This window comes from Balaenoptera ricei, chromosome 1 (assembly GCF_028023285.1).
Source record: "Balaenoptera ricei isolate mBalRic1 chromosome 1, mBalRic1.hap2, whole genome shotgun sequence".
Lineage (NCBI taxonomy): Eukaryota > Metazoa > Chordata > Mammalia > Artiodactyla > Balaenopteridae > Balaenoptera > Balaenoptera ricei.
Window position 1 is genome coordinate 188694042 of NC_082639.1, and position 24689 is coordinate 188718730.

Here is a 24689-nt window from a genome sequence, read left to right on the forward strand (position 1 = left end):
ATCTAAGCTTTGACACTCTTATCTGCTTGGAATTAGAGTTTCTTAGATATAGAAGGAGCTTCACTCCATGACTGAAGTTTTTACACTGCTGTGCACCCAAGTGTAGTGGCCCAAATCTCTGCTTCCACACCTTCAGGAATGGGAAACTCACTCACACTCCATCTTCCCAGAAATCCCCTAGAAGTTGTCTTTTCTGTACTAAAATAATATATGATGACCTATAGCTTCCAGTCATTGGCAGCATTGTAACTCTTGAAGCCAATGTCAACCTTACTTACATGTCTTCTTCTTGAGAACACAAATATTTGAAGAAAAGTGTCTTGTACTATCCGAGCCATCACTCCTATCATGCTGAACACACCCAGTTTCTTCTAATGTTTTCCACCTGACATCGTTTTCAGACACTCCGTCAGCCGCTTGCTTGCTCTGGAATACATTTGCTTATCTGGCTCCTAGATGTGCCTGACAGTGAAGAGTGACACAGGACTGGAACCTTCTCACTCCAGAGAATGTTCTCCTGTTCTGCAGCCTAATGCCCCATTGACCTTTGGCCAGCCACCTTCTATGACTGGTTCACTTTGAGTTGTTCTCCCTCTTGGTGCCACTGATCTCTGCTTCTTCCACCCTAAACCAATGAAGTGCACTTAGACCCAAGTGGCTTTTATTTATTCTAAATAAGTTTCTTCTTGTTGTAGTCCATCAATCATTAAAACTTGGTTATTTCGTATCCCTATTTGTCGTCCCTCTTCATGATACATCAACAACACATATGAGAATCATTCTTTCCGTGTCCACAGACAAGTCATATATGGCGTCAGGTGTTTCTAAAATCATGTAGTAAATCACGGGCTCTGACTACTTGCTTGTGATTTCTGAAGAATAGGACTGCTGGAGAGTCAAGCTTCTGAGAAAAAGAAACAGCTCTGTGTTCTGTCTGTCTTTTCATCTGGATCCACAAAGTGATGCTGCAGGCGTCCCAGGATGACCAGCGGGGACCACCCCTGAGGCAGAGCAATTCTGTGCATATTCCCAAACCTCGGGAACTTCAAGAGCCACATTTTCTTATTGAGCATTTTATCTCATATGAAAGTGCTGCCGTGCATTCAGAGATGTTAGCCTCTTCAAACAGATTGTTACATCTAACAATGCACTTTGAAAGCTACCTGTAGTTGTCTGGAGCAGGTGGCCTCCAAATGCAGATTCAAAATGTAATGCTCCTGTAGGAAATCAAGGTAGAATTCTGAAAATGCAGACTTTTATGCAGAAGGTCTTCAAACACAGATGGTTACCTAAGCAAGCTTCACTATAATTCAGCTAAAATAAAATACGTCCCACCTTTGCTCAAACTTCAGTGGAACCATATGACAACATTTAAACATGGTGGAATGTGCTTTTTTTCTGGTTAGGATTGGGATGTGAAGACTTGAAGATAGCAATATGTTTAAGACAATGCTTTTGTCAAGTTCATCAGTGATTTCCAGATTGCAAGATTCAGTGGTCATTTTTCAGTCCTCATCTGCCTTGACCTCTCAGCAACAGTTACCACAGTTGAATACGCCCTCTTCCTGAAAACTCTTTCCTCACTAGGCTTATGGGGTGTCACTCTCCCTTCATTCTCTTTCTGTCTTACTCTTTTATCATCTCCTTTACCTCCACATGTCTGATGCTTAAGGGCTCAGTTCTTGGACCTCTTCTTTTCTCTCTCTAGAGTCACTCTGTTGGTGATCTCTTCCAATCTTAGGGCTTTAAATGCCACATTTACACTGACATCCAAAATTACTATGACTAGCCCAGAATGTCTCCCCTGAACCTCTATATCTAACTGCTGACTAGAAATTTCCACCTGGATATCTAATAGGGCATCTCAAATTTAATATGGAATCTCATTTCTCCCCCAAATCTGTTCCTCCTGTTTTCTTCCCCATCTCTGCAAATGGAAACTCAATGCTTCTAGTTACTTGGACCAAAAGCCTTGGAGAGCAACTTGCCCCAGAAAATCCTGTTGGCTCTACCAAAATATTTCCAAAATCTGACCACTTCTCCCCATCTGCACCATGACCACTGATCCAAGCCACCATCATTTATCTCCTGAATTTCTGCAGTAATATCTCTACTTTCTTCGGGGTTCTGCTCAAATATTACCTTCTCAGAGAGTTCTTCCCTGATAACTCCATTTAAAATGACAACTCCACTCCCACCCGCAGCTCTCCCTAGTCCCTTTCTCTGCCTGAGTTTTTGTATATCAAAGAACCTATCACCACCTGACAGACTATATAACCTCCACCCAAATGGAATGAAAGCTTTAGGAGTACAAGAACTTTTGTTCCTACTATATCATCAATGATTTTGAAGGTCAGCATTTATTTTTATACTTCTCAAGAGTTTTCTTGTGGTGATGCACATCGATAGCATTGCCACGTCAATGCATTAGAAACCTCTCTGTCCACGGGAAATGTTGGGTGAGTTCAAAACTCAGCTTTGCCCTAGTACTTTGTGCCCCATGCCTCTCCTTCACCCACCCAGGACCACAGAAGGAAGAGTCCTCCTCTTCCTTTGTTCAACTGCCTTGCCTCTTAATATTATTAGGGGTATCTTCCCAAAAGAGGATTTGCAAATCTAATTCTTGGTTTCTGTACTTTACAAGGAACAGTCAGGTTTGATGCCATTTGTTTGAGCATGCCCCCAAATAGCAATGATGACGATTGCTCAAACAGTCTGCTTACATGTGTTGCAGGAAGAGCTCTTGCTCCCCAAGTTTCTCCAAATCAAGTTGGAGTGCAGTAGTATCTGATATTCCACGTTTAAGCCCCACCTTTTTAGGGCAGTGAGGAAGAGGTTCAAAAGTTTATCGGTGCAGAAATCTTCTCTTTCTCTTTGTGATCAGTGGACTTCCACTATAAACTATAAACCAAAATCTAGTTATTTTCAGAATAAAGTAAACTCAGAAGTTCAGAAAGTCAGGGATGGCTTTTCAAATTGTCATTCTATTGAATAAGTCTGTCTTGAACTTTTAAAAATATGAATGTATTTGTGCATATATGTATATATACATATGCATTACTTGTGGGTCTTCAGATGTTTCCTCTTTGTCTCTCCTCCTCTATTAAAGTGTATGTGGCAGGCAGATTTGGCCAAGACGACTCCACTGGATATGCTGCTTTCCATCTTGACAAGAGCTACGGAGAGGCCTTCACGCTCTCCATGTTTGTTCGAACACATCGTCCATCGGGCTTGCTCCTAGCTCTGGAAAACGGCACTTGCCAATACATCCGTGTTTGGCTAGAGCATGGCAGACTAGCAATGCTGACTCCAGGTTCTCCCAAATCATTAGTAAAATTTGTTCTCAGCGATGGAAATGTCCGCTTGATATCTTTGAAAATCAAGCCAAATAGAATCGAACTGTATCAGTCGTCACAAAACCTAGGATTTATTTCTGCTCCTACGTGGAGACTCCAAAGAGGAGACGTCCTCTACATTGGTGGACTGCCTGACAGACAGGAGACTGAAGTTAATGGTGGATTCTTCAAAGGCTGTATTCAAGATATAAGGTTAAACAACGAAAATCTGGAATTCTTCCCAAATTCAACGAGCAACGCAGCCCAAGATGCAGTTCTTGTCAATGTGACCCAAGGCTGTCCCGGAGACAACCTGTGTGAGGTAGGATTATTCATACCAACTGTGTCCATAGTGTGTGCTAAAAGTTTCATTTTATTAAATAGATAATTTATTATAACTGTTCTTTGTATGTGAATATGGTGTTACTGACCCACCAGCCGTAGAATAATGCTTCATCCGTACTTTCCCAGCAGGACTCAGGGATTTATGTTGAGCCATGAAAGTACAGCCTTGATCTTATTGCCATTATGGTCCATTTAACCAACCAAGATAACTACATCTTCTACAACCAAATGACTTAAGAATAATTGTATTTTAATTCCCAGATTCTTAATGGCATCCCAGAGGTTTAACTGAATTAATTCATTTTGAAGATACAATTAACTTTATCTTAAATGCCCACCTACCATTGTTTTGAACATCTACTAAGTCAATAAGGAAAAAAAATCTGAGAGGTAACTTCCTTCTGGGAGTTGGATTTGAAATTTTCCGTAATATAATTACTCAGAGCCCATGCTTTACTTTGTATATTTTGCATGCTCTTCTGAAAGCTAGTTCAATATGTAAATTTGTCAGCTCTGCATGAGTTTTCAGAGGAAAAAAAGGAAAGGCATTTATATCTGTTGAACATTTATTGAGCTCCAGCTATTGCCATGTACTGGGCTTGCTTCTAAATATATAAAAATGAATCATTGTAGCATTACTATAGGGGCACCTCCAATGTGCCTGGCACTATTTTCCATGGATCAATCCATTTCATTCTGTGGAAGGACTACTGTGCAAAGCAGGCGTTTTTATTCTCTCCATTGATGTTATTTACAGAGAAGTAAATTGGCGTTTAAAAAGGTTGGGTCACTAGCCTAGATCACATGTTAACAGTGGAATGGGCATAAATAAAGAGGGAGCTCTCAGAAATTCCTTTATCAATACTTCCGTTTTGAAAACTTTGTGGGACACCTTGTGAGAACTCAAATTATGATACGCTTCTGATTCAGAGGCAGAGCTGGAGGGGAGGTGGTGTCACTCCTCTGGGGACCCAGAGGATCCAAGTACCAACCTCGCTGTTTGACTGTTAATAGAATCTTGGACAACGAAAGGGACCTCAGTTTCCTCACCAGTAAAAACAGGAGGAAAAGTCTCTAACTCAAACGATCATTAGTGACAGTGAAAGTGCCTGGTAATTTATAAATTACAGAGAATATTATTACACCTTTGAAAATCCTCCTTGTGCTACAGGAGATCAGTATTATGTATTTTTCTTTATTTCCCTTTTCCTCTCTCTCGATGGTAGCAGTAAGTTTTATTCTATTTATCAGCCAATGGATATAAAAAGTTCGAAATGTAAATATGTAGGAAATGAGCATTCACAGATTAACGGGGTCTTTTCCATATTTAGTTGCCAGTGCTTCTTATGCCTTTGATGTATTGTCTGCTCAGCCCAACCCCTGTCACAACGGAGGCATCTGCCACTCCCTGTGGGACGACTTCTCCTGCTCCTGCCCTGCGAACACAGCCGGGAAAGCTTGCCAGGAGGTTCGCTGGTGTGAACTCAGCCCGTGTCCTCCCCGGGCCCAGTGCCAGGCGGTGCCTCGAGGATTTGAATGTAAGTGCAGTTCAAACTTATCACCATCCAGTTCAGCTGGGCATTTCAGTTGTTCCATGAGTCAACCCAGAAAAAGAATACAGACAACTCCAGCTCAGCAGAGAAACGTGTAGCTGCTTCTCCCTATGCGAGTAGTGGTATAACAAACCTAATGGGAGTGTAATAAGCCAGAGTAGCCTCAGCCTGCCCCTGGGTTTCTGAGTGGGAAACGGCGGCCATAGCAGCACCAAGCCTAGATCCTTGATCATTTAAGACTAATTTCTAGAGAAAGAATTAACCGGGTGATGTTTGGCTTTTCTTTTCTTGTTACTGGCAATACAGAGTGAAAGTGCCAGTGTGAGCACATTGTCATTGGTTAACTATGAGGCTTCTGGCAATTCATACGTCTCCATAATCTAAAGCTTCCTCTGTAAGAAAAGGATAAAACGTCTACTTGATAAGTAGGTAACTCTGGGTGTGTGTGTGATGATTATATGACCTCGTGTGTAGAGAGCCAAATGCAGTAGGCACTCGATTGATGTTTGCCATGAGTATTTCCCTCAATCTGAACGGTTTTCCTGCCCAAATTCAGTACTACTGAACACAGTTTCCCAAATGTTAGCAATTTGAATACTATCTTTACAATTTGGACAGGTCTACATAGTAGCCACACTATTATTTATAGTATGTCTTTTCTCCTAGTTCAAATAATGCACAGTTCAGTCTATAGCCAACCATCTATGTTTGCACTCAATTCTAATCTCTTCCCCTTGTTCAAAGATTTTGCTTCTGAAATTTTTCTCTCACCCGCCAGCATCATCAATTTTCCCCTCAGTATATAAACATACTGTCAAATTTCCTCATTACAAACTATTTCCCTTGATATCCCTCCCATCCCCACCAGGCACCATCCCACGTTCCTGCTTCCTTTCATAGTGGGAGAAGCCCTCTAAGAGTTGTCCTCAATGTGCGTCCGATGTCCTTCTGTCCAGTGTTCTTTCACCCAGCAGTTAGCTCCCACGCACCGTCACCATCTCCACCCTGAACTCTCTCAGCCGAGAGCTTCCCAAGGGCCTCATCCCTCCCTTCCCTTTTCTACCCAAGTGCCCTCTTCCCTGGCTTTACTTTTCTTCATGGCTCTAATCATCCTTGGATGTTTTGTTACACAGGTATTTGTTCACTTGTTCATCATCTTTTCCTCAATGGAATATAAGTTTCAAAAGGGAAGGAGATTTTCTGTCTGGTTTCCCACGTTACTCTCAGCACTTAGAATAGTGCCAAACATGTAGGAGGTTGTCAGTAAATATTTGTTAAATGAATATATATTTTTCTTCAATTTAGCTCAGTATTTTCACTTAACTGCTCTAGACTTAAATTACATTATCTGCATACAATTAAAAATATACATAAGATACCTTGGAAAAAACTGCACTAAAATAATGGTCTGGAGCTAGGGGGTAGACTGACCTGAGGCCCAAATCAACAACCAAGCTCCAAAGTGACTGAGAATGAGAATACAGTTACTTTTATGTTTCTGTATTTTAAAATCATATATCAAAATGGTATGTGAAATGTATTGCACGGTGTATATACTTGGGGGGCAGTTTCTAAAAGAATACACATACTCTTATGTTTCATATTTAAGAAATAATATGCTACACACATGAATAAAGCATGATGAATTTGTGTAAAGAATGAGATCAGGCCTCTAATATGACACAGAACTTTAATGACACCTTTTCCATTGCTCTGCCCTCTGAATTGCTTGTTTAAAATAATTAATACTTATTAATTTTACTGTTAATCTTTTGACAGAAATACTAAAGTTCTTAGTCCCAGTTATATTCTACAATAGGGTTTAAATCATTTTGAACATTTTCACAGGGAAAAAAGAATAGGGTTTCTAAAAACAGTGGCGGTCCAAGAACCATACCCTGGGTGCGTATTGCCCTCCGTCTCCACATAAAGGATTTGGATGCCCCACGTCAGAAAGGCGTGAATGATCTTCACTGCTACTGCATTGCCACTACAGAAAGTGGAAAAGTTTGCCTCTGACTTTTCAAAAAGTCTCAGTAACATTTTTTTAAGTATGACTTATCTTAATGAAGGGAGAAAATGTAAATTAGTAGGAGGGGTGAAATTTTCCTAACCGATAGGTATAAACCCTAGCATTCACTTTTGCTATTTTGTATAATTTTCATTTGATATGATTTCATGACACTATTGTATTTATTTCTAGTGAGATGTGTTGAGAAGATAATTCTGCTAGAATAACATACTCTTGAGAGTATAGCTCGTGCATTACCCCGAGTTTGCCTTTAGTACTTAATCATTTCTGTCTCTGTATCCTATCCGAAAACAGACAATTAAAAATTACAACCCACCTTAGATACAGGTGTGTTTATTATGATAAAGTTCCCTGAAGAAAAGGCAAAGTATACATGTTAACGTGCACTGCGGTTTTTACTCAGATCACAAGAAGTGATTTCCATGTGCTCAGTCTGTCAATGAAACTAGTTTATACAGCATGACAGACAGTATTCTTCCTTCAGAAGTTGGAGGGCTACTGAGATTTGTCATGTTAACATTTATGCAAAAACATGTAATGAGACACTTCTTGCTCTTTTCCGCCTAATCCCAACCCCAAACTTGCTGGGAAAAAACACCACAGTCAAAAGCAATAAAATCAAGTGAAATGTTAATCCAGTCAAATGATACTCTTGAATGATACCCTTGAATTTACTCCTGCTGTGGTTTCTAACACTTTTCAGAATTAAGGATTGAGTTATTTTTATAGATTATTCATTTAGTAATATTTACTGAGCACCTGTTCTCTGCCAGGCAATGTTCCCTGCACAGGGTTTAGTGAGAACCTAGACAGAGAAGTTCCGTGATCTCGTAAAAGCTCATGTTCTAGTGAGGAAAGACAGACAAGGAACAAGTAGGAAAGTTAACAATATAATTTCAAATAGCTACAAGATGCTATGAAGAAAATAAAGCTGAGTAATTAAAAAGAGAGTGGATTGCGGGGGGGGAACATTTTCACTTGGATAGTTGGGGAAAGCATCTCGGAGGAGGTGACATTTGAGCGCATATTTTGTTGAGAAAGAGTCCGGTATGGGAAGATTGGGGGCCAATATCATGTCTAAGTAACAGCAAGTGTAAAAGGCCTGGTTTGGGAACAAGCTTGGCGTCTTCAAAAAATAGCAAGAAGTTTTTGTGGCGGTAGCACGTGCATGAGGAAGAGTGGCAGGAAATGGGATTGGAGAGTGAGGGGTCGGGTCACATAAACTCTGTCCGCCATGTTTAGGCTTTAGGAATCCTTTCTAGATGTGATGGTAACCGTGGAGGTGTTGAGCTAAGGCATGGTTGGTACATTGCTCTACAGAGCAACAGAAGCCAGGACACTGAGAAGTGGTTGGAATAGGCTGTATAATAAAGTGTTCGAGGTTGGGTGTGGTGACCCACACATGCGGTAAAGACAGTGTCTTAAGGTCAATTTCTACTGAAAGCTGGAAGATAATGAGAATAGAGAATTGACTGCTGGATCGGGTAACACAGAGGTCACTGTGACCTTGACAAGAGTGGTTTCAGGGACGTGATGGGGAACAAGGCTGAAGGTATTAAAAAGAAAATGGGAGATGAGAAAGTTGAGACAAGGTGAATATAAAACTATGTGGAGAAGTTTTGCTGGAAAAGGAACTAGAGAAATAAGAAAGCAACAGGGTAGAGGGAGGTCAGGGTAGTGCTCTTGGGTCTTGCCTGTGTTTTTATTTTTTAAGATCAGAGCAATTACAACATATTCTTATGCTGATGGGAAGCAACAAAAAGGGAGGGAAAATGATGATGCAGAACAGAAAGAGGTTATGTGTAGAAGTAATATCTAAAAAAGGTGAAAATGAAAGGGACCCAAGACGTGACTGGGAGAGTTGCCCTTGGATGTGTGCTGGAGCACCTACAGTTTCCCACCTGAGTAGGGAAAACCCACAGTAGGAATACACGCACAGCACTGCTGACACCTGATATGCGGGGGTCCCCCCACCAAGCAATTCTGCTACACTAGCTGGGTGTCCTACAGGTTATCTCAATTTAATTCAACTCTGACACTATCCACCCAGACATAGTGTCAGATCTCACAGGCTAAGGGCTCAGTCCCACTAGTAGACCCCCCACTGCACTTCAGATGCCAATCACAAGTCCAGGTTGTCACCTGTGCTCCTGACCGATCAGCTATAAATCTGAGGCTCCCACGACCCCCGCCTCGGTTCAATTAATTTGCTAGAGCAGCTCACAGAACTCGGGGAAACCCTTAATTGTTTACCAGTTTATTAAAGGATATGATAAAGGTCCCAGATAAACAGCCAGATGAAGAGATACATAGGGAGAGGTCTGGGAGGGTCCCCAGTGTAGGAACTTCTGTCCCGAGGAGTTTGGGTGCATGACCATTCCAGCGTGGGTATGTTTAACAACTTGGAAGCTCTCTGAACCCCATGCTTTTGGGATTTTATGGAGGCTTCCTTATGTAAGCGTGACCAATTATTAACTCCATTTTCTGCACTCTTCCTTCTCCAGAGGATGGGCTGGGGCTGACAATTTCAAGCTTCTAATCATGGCTTGGTCTTCCTGATGACCAGCCTGCATCCAGGCTCCCTCCAGGAGCCCACCCAGAGTCGTTGTCTCATTAGAACAAAGATGCTCCCTGTGCAACGCTCTTATCACTTAGGAATTCACCAGGGTTTTAGAAGCCCTGTGTCAGGAACCAGGGGCAGAGAACAGGAGATCTTTTTTCTATTATTGTACAGATGAGAATAAGGACAATGCAATCATTATAACAAATGGAAAGCAGAGTGGATCCAGATTTGTTAGGTTTACAGATTAGGTGGGAAATTGAAGCAGTTCTTCTTTCTCCTGTTTTCTCAAGAAAGTGACAAAGGAGATCATAAACAGATAGGGTTAGATATTTTAAGAGATAAAGCAAGCTGTGAACGAGTGATCTTGTGGAATTGGAAAAACAGTCTAACAGAAAAATGCAATAAGATTGCCCAAAAGTGCTGTGGTCCCATGTGGTCACATGTATGTGGGCGTGTATTAGAGCAGAGGGTACGGTTGTATAATTTTGCCCAACCACAGGTTGCTACTTGGAGTTAGGCACAGATTGGTAACTCGGCACATAACTGGAGTTTGCCAGGTAGTAAATCAGTCATGTAGAATGCTACTTTTAAGTGCCTCCCGGTCAGCTTACTCAGAAGCCAGACTCCACTGTTAATTAACTGTGTCACTTGAGGCCCAGTTTATAGCTAGACTTGTGAGTTCTTTGAGCTTGATTTCTTTATGTGTAAAATGGGTAACCAATGCTTTATTTGTGGGAGCAGCTGTAAAATAACATTAGAAGGTACTGCATTTCAATGGAAAAGAAATAAATGATTTCGGTTTTGGCATCTGACCACCCAGGTTTGACATTCTGGCTTAATTATCTCTTAGCCACTTGACCGTGAGAAAATTACTTAACCTCTGTGAGTCTCAATTTCTTCTTCCGTAAAATAGAGATGATAATAATAATGAACCTGTATTCGAGAACTTTGTATTAAAAATAATATAAAAGCAACTAACAGAGTGCCTAGCCTATATCAAACAATCCATACATGACTGTAGTAACGTGATGATCATTAATGTCAGTAAAGGTAATTAGGCAAACATTACAGATTTAGTAAAGTTTCTGATTGGCGTTGCCTTCTCTCTTTAGGTATTGCAAATGCTGTTTTTAATGGACAAAGCAGTGAGATATTATTCAGGAGCAATGGGAATATTACCAGAGAACTCACCAATATCACATTTGGTTTCAGAACAAGGGACGCAAATGCAATCATATTGCACGCAGAGAAGGAGCCTGAATTCCTTAATATTAGCATTCGGGATTCCCAGTTATTATTTCAGCTGCAAAGTGGCAACAGTTTTTACATGCTGAGCCTGACAAGTCTGCAGTCAGTGAATGATGGCGTGTGGCACCAAGTGACTCTCTCCATGACAGACCCACGGGCCCAGGCTTCCAGGTGGCAAATGCAAGTGGACCAACGAACCCCTCTTGTGACCAGCGCAGTTGCTACTGGGAGTCTCAACTTCCTGAAGGATGATATAAACATTTATGTGGGTGAGCGAGCTAGCGACAACACGCAGGGCCTGCGAGGGTGTCTAAGTACAATAGAAATCAGTGGCATTTATCTCTCTTACTTTGAAAATGTTCATGGTTTCATTAGGAAACCTCAGGAGGAGCAGTTTCTCAAAATCTCCTTACATCCAGTGGTTACTGGCTGTTTGCAGTTAAACGCCTGCAATCCCGACCCCTGCTCGCATGGAGGACGTTGTGAAGACACGTACAGTTCTCATCACTGCACCTGTCCCGTGGGATGGTCAGGGGCACACTGTGAACTCGACGTTGATGAATGCCTTTCAAACCCCTGTATCCATGGCAACTGCTCCGACAGAGCTGCAGGCTATCGCTGCAGGTGTGAGCCTGGCTACACCGGTGTGAACTGTGAATCAGATGTAGACAATTGCCAGAGTCACCTGTGTGCAAACGGGGCCACCTGCGTCAGTGACGCCAGTGGCTATTCTTGCCGCTGTCCTGGAAATTTCACAGGAAGATTCTGCAGGTGAGCATAATATCCACATAAAGTGTGTTTCGAGCTGTGTTCTACATCTTCAAACTGGAAAGCTCTCCGCCCAGGTGTGAACATACAGGCTGTGCTGAGCAGGGGGTGACAGTCAACGGCCATCACAGTTTGGTCTTGCGAAGGCAGGATCTCACCTGCTGGCATGTTCTACAAAGAGGAAGGGCAGGGTTTGGACCAGACTTTGAGCAAAATGTTTTCTCAGTCATCTCTGTCTCAGGAACTACAGCCCCAGAGTCTGACAGCCTTAAGGCCTCAGGAAACAAATAACATTTACAACAAATGCAAGCGCTGAATTTTAGTATTGTTGGAGGAAGCATGACTCCTACCACTAAGAGAATGCTCTGGGGTATTTCAGGCAGGTAAACTCATATAATTCTGAAAAGACTATGTTAAAGTATAACTTCAAAAAGGTGAAATCATGACTTTCAGAATGAACGTTTTGATGACTTTGTCATTAATTAATGAGGGAACCAGTAAGATAAAAATCAAACTTTCAAAGGATAATCTAATCATATACATAAACATGTCCATATAATATATATACACACTTGTAAATAGGGATGAGGAAATGAATTTACCAATAAATGCAAAATTGTGTAATAGCCTATAGGGCAACAAAATTAGTATTTGAACCACACTATTTCTACAGCGTGACAATTGACTGTATCGCTTCAAATTCACTTGCACTTCAGTGAACAAGATCCATTAGTATTACTATAATTTTCTACAACTTACAGAGTTGTGAACTAGCTTGGTAAAGAAAACCTGAGTCATACACATTAGAAAAATCAGATAATCTTAGAGGGTCTTTTATATAACACCCAGCATTCCATTGAAAGAATACTCAGTGATCTCTTTTGCCCATTTCAAAGCATTTCACAGTTTTTTCTAAAACTATAAAGCTTAGTTCTGGCAGTCATATCCGTCTCATGTAATATAAATAGAAACAGGAATGAGTATTTTCCTGCCAAGTCACACTGCTTTAGTATTTGTATGTAAGTAGAATTCATTATTGTTTTTATAACTTATACTTGTTTTGAATTCACTAAACAACTGAGTTGTTATAGGCACGTGAGACGGTTATTTCTAGCAAGCAATAGATTCCAGAACGTGGGTGGGAAGGCCTGGAGTTGGCTGGCAGCCTGCAGACATTACACTAATTCAGAAGTGGTACCTTCACTGGACGAATCTCCTAGTAGACAGAATATGTAGCCACACCTATAAGAAGATGTATTTGTCTCCGTAACATTTATTGCTGTTCAGAGTCTGTGAAGGCATGACACAGGGTTAGGTGCTGAGTGTTGACATTCCAATAAAATGTCACTTCTCATGAGTTAACCGACTCATTTGCCAACAGGTAATCTGAATGCTTAAAAGCAAAAGACATTCAGGATCAAAATTAATAGTACTGCCATGGTGACTTTGGATAAGTAAAATAAACATATATGCCCCAGTAACCAGTGCTCCAGTATTTTTTCTGCCTGATTCATCAAAGTCAAGTTTTCAAAGATTAAAGTTTTGATTCAAAAGTACTTTGTAATGAGATTCAAAATTGTTTATTGAACATTTGATGTATACAAAGCTTCATATTTGCATTGCTAATTGACCTCTTTCAACGCTGGTTGACACTTTTGGCTCCTTTGAAAAGTCCTGACGATATTTTCTTTTTAAAGTCGAATTGATTAGCTCTTGTGGGAAGAGACACACTTAACATCATATAGACCGGTTTCTCCATCTTAGCTGCAGCGCGCACAGAAGGACAAATTAAATTCATCTGATATTTCCTGAATATTAACAATGTATCCAATTCCATGCATAACATGAACAGTGGGTCGAAGGACCTGAACACCATAAAATCTTTTTAACCAGTCCCTTCACACCACTGGATTTTATCACACAGTAAAGTTCTGCTTAGCTTCTAACAATTTGTTCTGCCCCTTATAAGGATTCCTTAATATATGCAGCTCTGTTGATAAACAAAAGAGCCAAGCTCAGAATTCACATGTGGTCACCACTGAGTGCCGTGTACAAACCTCCTGGACAGCACTTGGCTTGCATTCTGCTGAGCTGTGTGTTATTAGATGGGGGCAGCAAGTGTTGGCAGGGCAACTGGAGTTCAGCTGTGAAAGGCAATGGAGAAATCACATGAGGGCTTGGGTACCAGAGTCCTGTCCTTTCTCTCCTGGCCTTTATAGAGATGCAATTTTCCTCTGGCCTAGCTATAGCAAGTTTCTTTCCTGTGCTAAATTTGTTGCCACCCCCGGCCTAGATCTTATCTCACGAACGAACACTGGGTAGCAGTGGAAGACGGATAGCCATGCTCCGTACAGCGCAGGCCTCCAACAGGAGCTGTGGACTGAGAAGGTGATTCTGGAACAAAACAGCACAGTTAAGCATTTGTGGCTCAGCCAGGCTGAGTACCTAGTTAGTTTGGCATTGACTATATACATGAACTTTTCTAAAACGTTTTCATAAATGAAATGAGCAAGATGAACAGTGTGGCTCTTACTTTTCTCTCTAGATACACCCGATTACCCTCAGCAGTCTGTGGGAATGAGAAGACCAACCTCACGTGCTATAACGGCGGCAACTGCTCAGAGGTCCAGGGTGAAGTAAAATGTGTGTGCTGGCCGGGTTTCACTGGGGAATGGTGAGTCGCAGCAGAGCTTTATAGGAGAAAAGTCTGGGCTGAACAACAGCGAGATTATGCAAAGTTTATTTCTCCCCTAATTTTTCATCTCAGTTCCCATAGGAAAATCCATGCTGAAATATAGGTCCGGACAGAGACAAACAATAAAAAAGAAGAAAAATTACAGTTTAGGTCAAAGTCAAGAACACTTTTTTAGCCAAGACTTAACTAAGGAAATATGTCTTCGAAAACGGTAAAATGTGATATTGTTTATTCTTAGAGGTACTTCTGGATGCGTGTTTCTGTCCCACTAACTCTAGTACATGATGCAAACACGGTTGTTGGTGAAGGTAAAATGTAATAAACCTTAAAGATTGCCCCTAGAATTACCTTCAACCCTAAAAGTATACACACTTTATCCAGATGAATCTACCTTTCCCAGAGAAACCCTTCAGCTCTGCTGTACCTAATGCCGGGATTGTCGGTATGGGGTTGATCGCTGGTTTCGGTCTGTGACTTGCTGAACATGCAGGCAAATTTGCATATGCGTTTGACTGGCCGAGGTGAGGTCAAGTGCAAGAAGGTGCATATTCCATAGCTTTTATCGGATTCCCAAGGGGATCAATGTTCCCAGAATGGTAACAAACTGGGGCTCTACAAGGTCGAGATACTATAACAGCAGGTAACAGATACTTAGCCATTTTTTTCTAGTGCTATGCCAGGCACCGGACAAATTGTTATTATTGTTACTGTTATTATTGTCTCTAATTGTTATTATTTCCATTTTGCATTTGTGTAAACGGAAGCCAAGAGGTTAAGTGACAGGTCAGGTGCCAATCCAGACACCTGCTGCTGCAAGGTCGCACTGCCTTCAAAGCCTCTGCTCACCTGTAGATGTGCTGGCATAAATGTATGACTAAATCTTTACTTGCAACACTTAAAAGAAAAGGGAAAGAGTTCTCCTCCATCTCATGTATCATCCAGGGTAAGATAATACTGATCTCTGATCAAACTTCCTCCGAACAAATTAGATCAATTCAAGTCCAACACATTGGACAAAGAGATCTTGACTGAATTAATTCCCCAGAAGAGTAGTTAATAAAATAATGGGTATATTTTTGCTCCACAACAACTAGAGTTTGGATTAATTTGAATTTTCTTTTTTTCAACCAGTTCTTTGGGCACCACAGAGATACAGCTCTTTTGCCAGGTTTACAAAACAGCAGGCAATCTCGGCCACACCTGCATTTTTCCCTCCGACATTGAATGACAAGGCTAGCCAGCTCTCGCCGTTACGGCTTGCTCTCAGTGGCTGGCTCTAAGTGGCAAAGGCGGTCCGAGTATCCACGTGCATGGAGGTGTGCAGCCGAGAGTCACGTCCTACTTTTCATTGCACCACATTATTAACCCAGAGCCATTCGGTTGGCCTCCAATTCCACATACATCAAAAACACTGCAAAGATTTTCTTGTCCTAAAATTTGAACAACACTTTAACTACATATTTAAGTGCTGGTTACTTCCAGCCTTCAATGTCACCATTTAATGCTTAATGGCACATTAATGTTTAATGGCCAATGCATAGAACTCATTCAAAGCCTTGGCTTATTTTTCTCCGCTACTCACACCTTATTCCTATTTACAACAAACATTTCCCTTTCCTCCAACGTTTATTTGTTTTAAAAAAAAGAGAGGGATCTGGCATTTAAATTCAAATTGTTGACTTGAAATGTGGTAAGAAAAGGAAGCTCAGCGTTTCTGTTCCTCTCCCAGGACTCTTTTCATCCGGATAAACTTCTCTACTGAAAATGGATTTCTAAAATAGTGAACACATGTCCCATGGATTCTGTGCTTTCAAAGTCCTTCTCCGTCATTAGTTAATTCTCTGGATGCCAGTGGATTTATTTGTTTTGATTTTCTACCTATTCATAACCTCTAATGAAAGCTCCAATAATATTTATAATGATTGTGTGTATATTGTGCACTGTTCAGCTCAAAAGAGAAGTAGATAAGAAACAGAGAAAGAATAGCTGGAGGAAAGCTAGAAAATACTGGGCGGTCTCCCAAGGCCTAGGGGGATGTGACTTCCATAAAGTCCAAAGATATTGAAAAGCTGTCCTCTAACCAGCTGCCTTCTCCTGTGTCGGGTGAGACCTCCAGCTCCGTGCTGTCCCCCTGGCAGGCTGTGCGCGATGGATGCTGTAAACACCCTGGCCCGCCCAGGGCAGGCAGTACTCGGCAGGCTCCCTCGGACCGCCACGTCATGCTCCGGTCTAATCAGAGGAGTCTCCTTCCAGCCCAGAGGCCTAAGCCAAAAAAGGAAAACAAAATGCCTCAGCTATGCTTGGTATCTAAGGGGATAAGGAGCTGTTTTTCTGGGAAGAAATCTTTTTCCCTGTATGCCTTGGGTTGGCCCTGCCCAACCTACCACCTCATCCCTTCAGTTTGAGCCTAGGGATTAGTGGATGACCCAGGCACGCACGCTTACCTCTTAGGAGGTGGGGAATGAAAAATTGTTTACAGTGGACTTCAACCTTGTGAGCTGCTCTGTAGAGATTCCTGAAGCTGAGGTTTTGTATGAATTTCCCAAAGTAAGAAAGACGCCTCAGTTACCCGTCTATCCCAAGGCCTAGCAGGGTGTTTGGCACGTGGTAAGTGCTAAATAAATAGCTACTCAATGAGTGATTGGGGAGTGATTGGGTAAAACACGTAGTAGTTCATGGAAAATTAGGGGGAAAACGACAGTGTCCCGGGGAAGAGGAAAGTTTCTGTTTACCTTAGAATTGATATCACTTGTTTTTGGAAAATTTGGCTTTTGAGAATCATTCTACCTGAACATGCAAAAATTACACTTAGCTATGAAACTGATTTATTAGCAAGTGCAAGCTTCTAATTACCTATTTTGGCTTTTGGTTAAAAATGGGTTTCCCAAGGATAATAATCCCAAATCTCCCAGAATAAACCAAATACATTTTTCTGTTTCTTAGGGGCTTTACCCCTTCGCCTGGGGGCACTGATGCATTAGAATTCTCACAGCTTCAGTCGAGGTCTGCTCTGTAGACGCTAGGTTGAAAAACTACAGCTCACTCTCCTGGTCCCCGTGTACCCCAATAAACTGAACTTTTATAAGGTGGCAACGACACTAACACTCTAGAGGGAGAAATTGACTTACGCATGGCCCCATTTTGTCTTGGTTTCTAGACATTTGCACCTGTTTTCTCTTTCTAATTAACTGTGTGTGTGTGTACAAATTATTTTCATTAAAAGAAAAATTTGTGAAAGGAATTTTGAAGATTATCTCCCACGTTATCGAGCATATACAACAAAGGGCATGGGGACTGGTCAATTACACCGCACTGTTCTAGGTGGATCAGGCCAGCGTTCTCCCTCCCCATTCATTTCACAGCCAATTTATTGAACTGGGGCCCGGGTTTCTGCTGTTTCTGTTTTCAAGGTGTGAAAAGGACATTGATGAGTGTGCCTCCGATCCCTGCCTCAATGGAGGCCAGTGCCACGACTTGCTGAACAAGTTCCAGTGCGTCTGTGATTTGGCCTTCGCCGGCGCGCGCTGTGAGCTGGACGTAAGCGGCCTCTCCTTCTATGTCTCCCTCCTGCTCTGGCAGAACCTCTTCCAGCTTCTTTCTTACCTCATTCTGCGCATGAATGATGAGCCCGTGGTCGAGTGGGGTGAACAGGATGATTATTGACGTACCTGTGAACATTCCCAAACTTTAAAGCCATGAATTTCAAGAGATGCCTTGAAATAAAAACCATCTTGAAAATTAAAATAAATTCAAGGACTATTTTAAGCATATTGCAAGCACTTTATGAGTATGTCAAATATTTACCTATTCCGGCTCTAAATGCAAAAAACGAATTGTTCTTAATATGAGCAGAAACATCTCACTGTTGAGAGTATTTAGTACAAATATGCCATCATTCTTAGCGCTTCTGTATTTGGATGACCACTGCAGTAAGAAACAATTTTCTCCCACACCCCATTCTTGTGTGTACTTTTACAATATAAGTTGCCCTCATTTGCCCTCATCCTCAGTCATTTATGTTCTTTCATTCCTATCTATTATTCATGACATGACAATTTGAAAATTACTGATTAAACTATTTATATCCATCTATGCTCTTATACAAGCTATTCAGATGACGTGTTGCCAGTTCTCTGGTAAGTTAAAAAATATATATAAAGAGAAAGTGGGAAATTCCATGAAATCCCTCAAAATCTAGAAAGAAAATTTTGTGATACAATTGGTATCAATTCTCAAGTTATATACCTCACCAGTATAATTTACAATTCCATAAAAACCTTCCTTCCTCAGAAAAAATGACAGATAAAACCTTTCTCCATTTCTTTTTCCTACAATATTTTCTATCCAAATAATAACTTTTTGTTAATTGTTTATAGATTTATGAGCTTATTAACATTTCTATCAAATGGACTAATCTCAATTGCTTTTCAATGCATATTCAGTAAAGAAATAAGCATTATTATATATGCATACACTAAAAATGTAAATTATAAAACTTGAATTTCTTGGAGGCATATTTTTCTAAAATTTGCAAGTAAATTTATCCTCTTCAACTATCTGAGAAAAAAAGCATAGTACCTATTATAATCAAAGTATATTTGGCATTATGACTTTTTTAAGAAATAAATACCTGAAATGACAGATCTACAAAATAAATTAATAAGGTATGCAAAGATTAATATATTCTTGCTTAGCGTATATAAAATAGTAATTAGAAAATAACTTTATTTGCTAATAGTTTTATTGCTTCCACACTGCATGTTATCATTTATGCTAAATATCTTTGTGTGGATATTCCTTCCAAAGGAGCCATTATCTGTGTTCATTTAAAGGGAAAATAATTTGATCCTATGAATTAATTTAGAAAGCAACTATAATAACAATGGCCCACCAAATATCATTTTGTAAATGTGTTTGTGTCTTTAGGAGCTGCCCTGGTTTGAAAATGTGAGGGTAATTTATCCACTGTGTGATATCCAATACTCATTTAGTTCCAATTGTTTTAAGAAATTTGTTTTTCTGTGGAAATTACCAAGGTAAACTTAACTATACCATGAAATCAGAATTACGAACTAGTATACTATAAAAGCAAAAGAAATATCTTCAGTTTTATTTTTCAACAATAATAGAGGATTTTATGCAGCAAATTTATCCTGTGGAGTGCTGGCAGGCACTTAACTGGGAGAGACTCATGTTGAAGTCTTTCCTTTCTACTCCCCGCTCCCCTCGCCTCCACACAGTACGTGCCATCCTGCCATCTCAGCTGATCTGTTCCAAAGCTAGATTTCATGGCAAGAGACATGGGGAAAACCTTCCCATCAATATTTGCATTCCCAGATTATCTTAAGTAAGCATAAAATTGATACAGCCAAAGACCACATGTACAGTTTTCACATTTGCTCCCATTGGGCATATCTGTAATTATATACTTATAAGTCATTCCAAATGTAACATGTTTCCTTCCAAATATATTTAAGAATCACTCACTATCTCTTTCTCTGTACAATTCTGATGCCTCTGTTGTCACTGTAATTGTCAGTAGTTGCTTTTCTGTTTTCCAATGTCTTGTCATAGCTGACTTAAAAACACTCCCTCTTCTCTGTCTTCTTCTGTATTTTCAATTGCATTGTGTGTGACTATGGCTTTTGCACATTTGCACAGAAAAATAAAACCATTGTTTCTGTATCACTACTCCTCATCCTCTGATAACTGTCTTCATTTGGCTTGACTGTGTCTTGCACGCTAAGATGTCCACAAGCCAGGCACACACACACACACACACCCCACATAATGAACACAGAAGTACCTGTGCTGATCACCCTGAATTGTGGTCTCTTTCCCCAGATGTGTTACTGCAGGTAAACACCTGCGGCAGTCAAGGTCAAAGTTCCATGTATTGATACTTTCCCTCTGTGGCAGGTATTCCTCTAGTTGTAATTCTAGTATTGATGACATCCTCAATTATTCTTACTATTGATTTGCATCGTCCCCACCAGCGCTAGCCATAGTTAACTTGGCTCTGAGGAGGGGCCATCTCACCTGAGTGACAGAAATTCACACAAACTCCTCTAGACTCCATTTCTGAAGCATAACCTATAGTAGTTGAATTTAAATTTTTTTTATTTTGTTCTCTTTTAAGGTTCAACATTTGAACTAAACAAAGCTATATCTCTATCTTTGGCCATGCCTCTTCCTTCTGTGTGTGTGTACACGGGGAGTGGTTTTTATCACCCTCCTTTTTGGAGAACAGGGAAGTTGAGAAAACAGGGAGGTTTGGAGAAATTAGTGTTTTGACAGCACAGAAAGACAAATTCACTTAACACTATCAAGAACCTTCTCTGTGCCAGGGACTGTGATAAACCTTTTATAAATACATATTTTTTTCAATCTAAGGGCAACCAATATCTCTCACCTTCCAAATTCTTCACTAAATTGTATTTAAAGATCCTTTTGCCATGTCTGAGTTTTAAAGCAGAAGTTATTCAGCTTTAATTTTGCAAAATTTAAATGGAACCTCTTCTAGAAATGGTTATACATAAAATTTGAGTTTAGTGATTTAGGAAGAAAACCAGTGAAAGAAATACGAAAATTATTCTCAACTACCAAAATTATTACTAATGTGGACTAATTTCATTTCTCTACTTTACTCTTTTGATTTATTCAACAAATATCTGATGAATACCTACTATGTGCTGTGCCCTGGACTAGGTACTGAGAATACAACTGTAGATTAGACACAGCACTTGCCCGTAAGTTGAGGGTCTTGTAGAGCAGGGGTCTCCAACCCTGGAACCGGTCCACAGCCTGTTAGGAACCCGGCTGCCCAGCGGGAGGTGAGCGGTGGACAAGTGAGCTGAAGCTTCACCTGCCGCTCCCCATCGCTGGCATTACTGCCTGAGCCATCCCCCCATCGCTGGCATTACTGCCTGAGCCATCCCCCTTCACCCCCCAGCCTCCGGGGTCTGTGGAAAAATTGTCTTCCACGAAATGGGTCCCTGGTGCCAAAAAGGTTGGGGACCGCTGTCATAGAGGATGTAGGTCAACAGAGGAGGAGAGTTCCTGGGTCCGTGTTAGGATGGAACTTAGTGCCAGCTCTAGAGGAGCACAGAGGAGGGGCATTTTTGCCCAGTCTTAAAGGCAGAAGGTCAAAGAAAGTCCCAAAGCCTAAGCTGAGATTCAAAGGCGAACAGACATGAGGTTGTGTCAGGAGGGCTGGAATAGCAGGGGGTAGGTCAGCAGAAGGGGCTGCAGAGGTGTGCGGTGTGGCCATGTGATGTGGGCGGTGGGCGGTGGGCGGGGGGGGGGGCGGAGTAAGCCTGAGGCTGCAGAGTCAGCGGAATGAGTCCTCGGAAGCCGTGTCAGGGACCTAGGCTTTTCTTCCTAAGAGTAATGGAGAGTCTTTGATAGGGTTCAAACAGAGAGGTGACATGATTACGCTTGCACTTTAGAAGATTACTTGGGCTTCTAGGGAGAGAATGGATTCAAAGCAGGGCAAGACTGGACCCATAAAGACACATTTAGGAGGCTGTTGCAGCGATACAGACAAAAGGGCAGGGCACTTTGAGCTACCTTCTATAGTGAAACGGGATGTAGAGAAAGGGCTTCATTTAACAAAGTTTGAAGCAGTAAGATCTTATGATTGTTTGGGAGAAGCTGTAGATCTGACTACATGAAAAGTTAAATTTGGTGAATCTTATTTTTTAAATTTTTGTTAATTGAATAAATGAATACGTGTAAGGTCAATGGACTATCCAAGTACAATTATTAGTTAGTGTGAATATTCCAGTCTGAAGTTCAAGAGACATGGCAAGCTGGGAGTATACATTTGGGAGTCTTATTATAGATCTATTGAACTTTTGCATTTTATTCTCCATATCTGTATTTTTTATTTTGTATTTTTGTATTTGTTCACTTGTATTTTTTTAGTATTTTTCCAGCTTTGTTGAGATATAATTGACATATAACATCCTGTAAGTTTAGGGTGTCCAGTGTGTTGGTTTGATACACTTGTATTTTGCAAAATGATGACCACCCTAGCATTAGCTAACACCTCCATCACATCACATGATTACTATTTCTTTTTTGTGGTGTGAACATTTAAGATCCTCTCTCTTAGCAACTTACAATAATACAGTATTATTAACTATATATGGTCACCATGGTGTTCATTAGATTCCTGGAACTTATTCATCTTACAACTGAAAGTTTGTACCCTTTGACCAGCATCTCTCCGTTTTCCCCACTCCTCAGCCCCTGGCAGCCACCATTCTGCTCTCTGCTTCTTTGAGTTCAATGTTTTTAGATTCCATATATGAGTGAGATCATACGGTGTTTGTCTTTCTCTGTCTGACTTGCTTCACTTGGCATAATGCCCTCCAAGTCCATCCATGCTGTTGCAAATGGCAGGGTTTCCTTCATTCTCACGACTGAATAGGAATCATACTGAATATTAGATAGCTTTAAGTGATATGGACATTTTTAACAATATTAATTCTTCTAATCCATGAACACAGGATGTCTTCTCATTAGTGTCCTCTTTCATTTATTTCATTAATATTTTATAATTTTCAGTGTGCAAATCTTTCAGCTCCTCGATTAAGTTTATTCCTAAGTGAATTATTCTTTTGGTGTACATAGGGTTATTTTAATAATTTCCTTTTCTAATTAGTTGTTCATTGTTAGTGTATGGAAATTCAACTGATTTTGTGTGTTAATTTTGTATCCTCCAACTTTGCTGATTTTGTTTATTAGTTTTACAAGTTGTTTGTGGAGTTTTTACAGTTTTCTACATATAAGATGTCATCTACAAACAGACAAATTTTACTTATTTCCAATTTGGAAGACTTTTATATCTTTTTCTTGTCTAATTGCTCTAGCTAAGACTTCCATTACTATGCTGAATAGAAGTGACAAGAGTGGGAATTCTTGCCTTTTTCCAGATTTTAGAGGGAAAGCTTTCAGTTTTTCACCATTGAGTATGTGGTCTTTTCATTTATGGACTTTATTGTGTTGAGGTAATTTTCTTCTATTCCTAGTTTTTTGAGCGTTTTTATCATAAAATGGTATGAGATTTGTCAAATGCTTTTTCTGCATCAGTTGAGATGATCATGTGATATTTTTCCCTTTATTCTGTTAATGTGGTGTATTACACTGATTAATTTTCATATGTCAAACCATCCTTGCATCCCTGGGATAAATCTAACTTGATCATGGTGTACAATCCTTTTCATATGTTGCTGGATTTGGTTTATTAGTATTTTGTTGTGGTTTTTGCATTCATATTTAGCAAGGATATTGGCCTGTAGTTTTCTTTTCTTGTGGTGTCTTTGTCTGGCTTTGGTATTGGGGTCATGTTGATCTTATAAAATGATTTTGGATATGTTCCCTCCTCTCCACTTTTTTGGAAAAGTTTGAGAAGAAATGGAGTCGATTCTTTTCTTTATTTTTATATTTTTAATTTTTAAATAATTATTACTATTTTTTTTGGCCACACTGCACGGCATGTGGGATATTTGTTCCCTGACCAGGGATCGAACCCGCACCCCCTGCACTGCATGCATGGAGTCTTAACCATTGGACTGCCAGGGGGGCCTGGAGTTAATTCTTTTTTAAATGTTTGGTAGGATTTACTAGTGAAACCATCTGGTCCTGTGGTTTTCTTTGGTGGGAGGTTAAAAATTGTCACATTTTCTACTACTAAAATAATTGCTGTGAAAAGGTAGAAAAGGAAAAGCAATACATGACCCCATGGAAATTGAGAATAAATGATATGCACAGCTATACTAGCACTGCTTTCAATTTAAGAGAGGCTCTTACATTAATAACTCCAGTTTTTTCCCCTCATAATCGCTGCTGAGAGGCATTATTATCTTTATTTAAAGATAAATAGAGACTTAAAGAGGTTACCTGAATTGCTCAAGGCCAAATGTATAGGAAATATCAGAGCTTGGGTTCATCAGAGTCTTCCATTTCCAAATCTCATGCTAAAGAAAGGTTTGAGGTCACCAATTAGGAAGGGGATGTAGGGATAATTAGCAGGAGTTCCTTTGTTATTGTGGTCCAAATTGGCAAAAATAAAAAATGTTAGCCATCATCAAGAATGGTTTGGAAAACCAAACAGGAACTTCTTTCCAATTCAACCCTAAAACTT

At 40.4% G+C, this 24689-nt stretch overlaps 1 protein-coding gene across 6 annotated transcripts in view; it reads left to right on the forward strand.

Moving 5' to 3' along the window:
• The window catches only part of CRB1 (crumbs cell polarity complex component 1), a 265758-nt gene that overhangs the window by 217836 nt on the left and 23233 nt on the right, over nt 1–24689 (forward strand). For all 6 annotated transcript variants that reach the window (XM_059942885.1, XM_059942896.1, XM_059942890.1 and 3 more), the window contains 5 exons: nt 3110–3657; nt 5053–5218; nt 10941–11847; nt 14390–14518; nt 17950–18076. In XM_059942885.1, the coding sequence (XP_059798868.1) occupies nt 3110–3657; nt 5053–5218; nt 10941–11847; nt 14390–14518; nt 17950–18076 (1877 nt within the window). The remainder of the gene's footprint in view (nt 1–3109; nt 3658–5052; nt 5219–10940; nt 11848–14389; nt 14519–17949; nt 18077–24689) is intronic.